The sequence below is a fragment of the Elephantulus edwardii genome, unplaced genomic scaffold, assembly GCF_000299155.1.
Source record: "Elephantulus edwardii isolate Elephantulus edwardi_28Jun2011 unplaced genomic scaffold, EleEdw1.0 scaffold00045, whole genome shotgun sequence".
NCBI lineage: Eukaryota > Metazoa > Chordata > Mammalia > Macroscelidea > Macroscelididae > Elephantulus > Elephantulus edwardii.
The window spans coordinates 17567323-17572826 of record NW_006399795.1 but is presented as its reverse complement, the minus strand read 5'-3'; the positions used below and the strand labels follow the sequence as shown (position 1 = coordinate 17572826).

General features: G+C 51.9%; 2 protein-coding genes across 2 annotated transcripts in view; one reads left to right on the top strand and one right to left on the bottom strand.

Moving 5' to 3' along the window:
• Positions 1-993: 993 nt before the first annotated feature.
• TSSK6 (testis-specific serine kinase 6) lies at positions 994-1931 on the bottom strand. The gene has a single exon (XM_006885961.1). It carries the CDS (start codon positions 1813-1815, stop codon positions 994-996), a length of 822 nt encoding a protein of 273 aa, XP_006886023.1. The 5' UTR covers positions 1816-1931.
• A 676-nt stretch (positions 1932-2607) lies between these two features.
• The window catches only part of YJEFN3 (YjeF N-terminal domain containing 3), a 22322-nt gene continuing 19425 nt past the window's right edge, over positions 2608-5504 (top strand). The window contains exon 1 of the mRNA XM_006885858.1: positions 2608-2701. Within this exon, the coding sequence (XP_006885920.1) occupies positions 2608-2701 (94 nt within the window). The remainder of the gene's footprint in view (positions 2702-5504) is intronic.

Genomic DNA, 5504 nt, shown 5'->3' with positions numbered 1-5504 from the left:
CAAAATTCAAAGTGCCCAGGCCCCTGTTGAGTCCTTCACCCCAAATACACCCCTTGCCACCTCTTTCAGGTAGGTTCCTTTAGAGTTTAGCTAAAAAGGTCGTTTGCGCACCCCCTCCCACAGGCGTCCTTCTGATGGTTTCAAAGCTTTCTGTTGAGTTTCACGCTCCTAAGTGCAGGAAGCCAACCCATGCCCAGGTCCTACCCCCAACTAATTCCCTAGGTTGGAAGGGCAGCAAATGAAGCCAGGGCTGCTTGATCAACAGACCCAGTTTCGAATCTTAGCGTTTTGGATAAATGACAGCTGTGTGCGTCTTGGTTTGGTCCACTTTGGAGCAGGGGCCCTTCCCTTCCCCTCTATCCAGTGAGCCTTCAGCTCAGCGTCCTCATTCCCAAGACCACCAAAATCGTGGGGTCGATTTCAAAGCCCCCCCAAAAAAACGGGTTCGAAACCCATCCAACTCTGTTGACGGATAGAGCTGGAGCCTCAACTCGCCTATCTCGAAAACGGGTAGCCCACGCCTGTTTTTCCTTAAGAGAAACAACTCCCCCTGACCCAACAAGGGGCCACAGCTAGACCCAGATGCGAAGAAGAGAGTTTATTGCAGAAGGCGGGGAGGGCGGCACCCAAAGCGCCCTGAGCCTCCCGGGACGGGAGACGGACTCCACGCGCCGATGCCCCCTCGCTGTGGTCCTTTCACCGCGCGCCACCCGCCACGCGGCCTTCGCTCTTTCCGCACAGGCGCACTGCCTCCAGCTACGCGTACCCAGGCCCCTCCAGGTGCCTTCGCGAAGGGAACCGGGCGCGCGCATGCACCCTCCTGCTCTCGGGGTCGCTACAGAGCAGGAGGAGCTCGGTACTTAGCGGTCAGGGAGAGGGGAGAGAGGGAAGGCGCGTGCGCACAGGCATGCGGCGGACACTCGGAGTTTGGAACTGTACGTGCGTCGCGTCATTGCAATGCCCGGGCCGCGCGAATGGCTGGAGCCCCGGCGGTTAGCAAGAGTCCCCCGCCCGCAGCCAGCCGTTGCGCGCTACCTGGCCAGCAGAGGGTCGGGCCGACGGGCTAAATTGCAGCAACTCTGCGATTAGGGCCTTGCAGCGCTCAGGCGGTTCGAGTCCATCAGGGTAAAGCACGCCACGCTTCTGTCTGCGAGGCAGGCCGGCGATGTCCGAATCGTCGAAGGGCATGCACCCGGTGACCATGACGTAGAGCACAACTCCCAGGCTCCACACATCGTACTTCTTGGGGTCGTAGGGAATGCCTAGTAGCACCTCTGGCGATGCATAGGCCGCCGAGCCGCAGTAAGTGGTGCTCAAATCTGGGTAGCCATGAGCCTGGCGGCCGAAGCCAAAGTCGGTAAGCTTGACGCGGCGCTCGTCGGGGCTGAGCAGCACGTTCTCGCACTTGAGGTCGCGGTGCACCAGGTGGTGGTCGTGCAGGTAGCGCACAGCGCCGGCGATCTGCCCAAAGAGGTCACGCGCCTGAGCGCCGGGAATGCGACCACTTCGCTGCACAGCCTGCAGCAGGTCAGTGGCCGCCGCCTCCATGACGATGTAGAGCTTCCCGTTGCACACCTCAATGAACTCAAAGACGTGCACGATGTGCGGGTGTCGCACTCCCCTCAAGATGGACAGCTCGCGCGGCAGGAACTTGTTGACAAAGTCGGGCGGTGCCCGCCGCCGGTCCACCACCTTGATGGCCACCGTGCCCTTGTACTTTTTGGACGTGGCAACCTTTACCTTGGAATAGCTGCCCTCTCCAATTGTGCGGCCCAGCTTATAGCCGAGTTCGCTCAGGAGTTTGTCGCCCGACATGGTGGCGCCTGGGGCGCGTGGGGAGCAGGAGGCGGCTGCTGTCGGGGGGGCGGCCGGACTCCGATCTCGGGCCTAACCCATGGCGCTTGGCACCTGCACCTCCGCACCCCCATGTGCCCACTCCCAGGCCCCTGCAGCTGCAGTGTCCTTTATTGCTGCGGTAACAATTTCTGCCTTGTGAAGTGACTATAGGCGTCACCCTGCTGCGGGATGGGGGTGGGGAGCTCTTGAACCACCTGTCCTATTAGTGTCCAAGCCCCTCATGGTCTGTGAGTCATAATCATCCTGAATTTTCTGACAAGTTTCTGACAAGCTACCCTGATCCCGGGGTCTAGACAACAGGGAGCTGAGTGCCTTCTCCTGAGGGGGGTCTAGACAACAGGGAGCTGAGTGCCTTCTCCTGAGGCCGGCTCCAGGTAACTGGTGACCATCCCCTTACACCATGTTACCAGCTCAAGGCTGCGTTGATCATACAGTTCCTTGAGGTGGAGAAAACCTAGAAGGGGGCTTGGTTTGGAGTCTTGGCTCCTTTGAGCCAGGCTGGCGGAGGCCCTTTTTGCAGTGATCAGGGCTTTTCCAACGCCCATTCTAAGAGAAGAGAGAATAAGGACTTGGTAACGCAACTGGATATGGCCCAGCGTTCCCCGCCACGGGATAAACTGCATACACTGGGGCCGCAGCCGCTGAGCCTAATCAGAAACTGCGCCGTACTTCCGCCACACTCAACGTGACAGCGGCGGGTGCCTCAAACGTAACTTCCGCCTGCGGCCGGAAGTGAGGAGCCGAGTGAACATGGCGGCCTCTAAGGTGAAGCAGGACATGCCCCCGACAGGGGGCTACGCCCCGATCGACTACAAGCGGAATTTACCCCGTCGGGGACTGTCAGGTTAGTGTCTCCTGCGTTGCAGTGTCGGCCTGAACCTGCTGCCGTGCAAACGGGATGTGAGCAAACTTGAGTTTCCCCGACTGGGAGTTCTCGGAGGTCACTACTAACGTCAGTCAGTGATTAACAGTGGTCTTAAGTGCATTGATTTGCATGCTTCTCGTTAATAGCCAAAGACATCAGTCTCTTTAATTACACACCTTGTACAAAGGATAAGCCGTTGGTGTCTCGCCTTGACTTTGCTCGGGCTTCCCAGGTGGGGAACCGGCCCAAACCCAGAGGCTGTCTTGTGCGGGGGTGGTTCCTCGCGGGGTCCTCACACAGAAGGGCGGCCTGGAATCTGTTGTCTTTAATTTTTGTGTTAAGTAACATTTTACTTTGGATTCAGCAGAGTCCAGTAGGATTCATAGCGACCCTATGAACAAACGATCTGAAACCAGTCCTATCCTGCGCCATCTAAACGCGCTACCAGACACACAAGAGCCCATTGAAGCAGTCACTGTGTCAGTCCCACTGATTTAGTATCTTCCTCTCCTTCGCCGACTCTCCACGCTTCCCAGCATCATGTCCCTTTCCAAGGAATATCCCCTCCTAGCAACACGCCCAAAATATGTGAGGCGAAGCCTCATCATTCTTGTGTCCAAAGAGCACTCTGGCTGCACTCTCTCCAGGACATATCTGCTCGTTTTCTTGGCGGTCCATGTACTCTTCTCCAACACCGAGGGTTGATGGAGAAAGAGAAAACGTAAAACCTAACTTAAGGGTTTAAATTTAAAACCTTGTTAATGACAGTTGCTGTAGGTAGCAGTCTTCCCGATTTCTTGTTACAGACTAGTGCGCAATCCAGGATTGTCTCTCTTGGTTGAAACGTGGATTAGTATTGCGCCCACCCTCAACCAGATGGATTGATAAGGTGACTGTGGAAAATGGGCTCAATTATGTTAGAATTTATGAGGGAGGCACAGGATATGACAAGGTTTTTAGATTCGTTATTCATCGGATCGCTCTGAAAGGCACAAAAGCACCTAACAACAGAAGCAACACAAAAGTGCAGCTTGAACTTCTTCCTTCATGACCCTTGGTTCTTGATCACCTGCTCCTTCCTTAAATGGTTCCATGTCGATCAATTCTTTTAGGTACAGTGACTCTTTATTACTTCCATCTTCTTCTTCTTTTTTTTTTTAATTGGGAAAAAAATAGCTTTCTTTCACTTCAGCTCAGAACTTCTGGAACTACTTTTTGGTGACTGTGAGCATGTTGTAACTCACAACCATTAAATAAGGCTGACACTTAGCAACGAGTGACAGTGGACAGTGCCACCAGTCTGGATGTCTGTGAAGCAGGGGGACAGGTGCATGGATATGTCTTGTGGTGCTTCTTGAAGCAAATGTACTTGTGGATGTAGTCGATGTGGGCTTGGTGGAGGATGTGGGCTTGGTGGAGGATGGTGGTCCTCTGCATCTTCATCTTGGTCACCATACCAGACAGTCCATCCTAGGATGGAGAGGTTACCAGTGAAAGGGCCTTTCTTATCAATGTAGGTGCCCCTCAATGGCCTCCTTGGACCTCCTGAAGCCCAGCTTCTCCTTGCCAGTTTCTCCCAACAGGACCCTCTTTTTGTTCTAGAAGATGGTTGGCTGCTTCTGGTAGGCATGCTTGCTCTGAATGTCTGCCATCTTCTCTGCCGCTTGGAAAAAGCCTTTTTGTCTTCTTTTGAGTCCTTCCATCTTTCTAGTCTATGCCAAGAAATGTGGAAGACAGCTACCTGGCCAACTGACTGGAAGAAATCCGTAGTCTCATTCTAAAAAAGCAATCCAACAGAATCTGAAAAGTATCAAACAATATAATGAATATTACGTGCAAATAAAAATCTTGCAGAAGATTATTTAAAAAATGTCCAGAACAATACATTGACAGGTAACTGCCGTAAATTCAAGCTGGATTCAAAAGAGGCTGTGGAACAAGAGATATCATTGCTGATGGCCAGCGGATTTTGGCTGAAAGCAGAGAATACCAGAAAGATGTTTACTTGTGTTTTCTTGATTTTGCAAAGGCATTTAACTGTACGGATCATAGGAAATTATGACTAACATTGAAAAGAGTGGGAACCTCAGAACACTTAATTGTACTCATGTGAAACCTATACCTAGCCCAAGAAACAATTGTCTGAACCGAACAAGGGAACACTGTATGGTTTACAGTCAGGAAAGATGTGTGTCAGAGTTGTTCCCTTTCTTCATACTTATTCAGTCTGCAGTTTGCTGAGCAAATAATTTGAGAAGCTGGACTATATGAAGAAGAATGTGACGTGAGGATTATAAGAAGACTCATCAGCAGCTGTGTTGTCCATATGGCACAGCCTTGCCTGTTGAAAATGAAGATTTAAAATGCTGCAGAAGATCAAAACTACAGCCATCTTTATGGATTACATCTCAACATGATAGAAACAAAACTCACCACCACTGGGACAAGAAGGCAACATCATGATAGATGGAGAAAAGATTGACGTTGTCAACGATTTCATTTTATTTGGATCTAGAGTCAACTCTTAGTAACAACAGTCAGGAAATCAAAAGGTGTGTTGTTGTTGTTTTTGTTGTCTGTTGTTATGTGCCATCGAGTTGTTTGCAACTCAGCGACCCATTGTACAAGAGCCCTAAACGCTGTTCTATCCTGTGCCAACCTCACTGTCTCAAACACATTCATTCGCACCACTCCACTCACAGAATCGATCGATCTCATCGAGGGTCTTCCGCTCCTGCACCGTCCCTCCACTCTCCCAAACATGATGTCCCTCTCCAAGGAC

What these genes read in the sequence shown, in the direction of transcription:
- TSSK6 (XM_006885961.1), bottom strand. Translation starts at nt 1,815, where the DNA reads ATGTCGGGCGACAAACTCCTGAGCGAACTCGGCTATAAGCTGGGCCGC.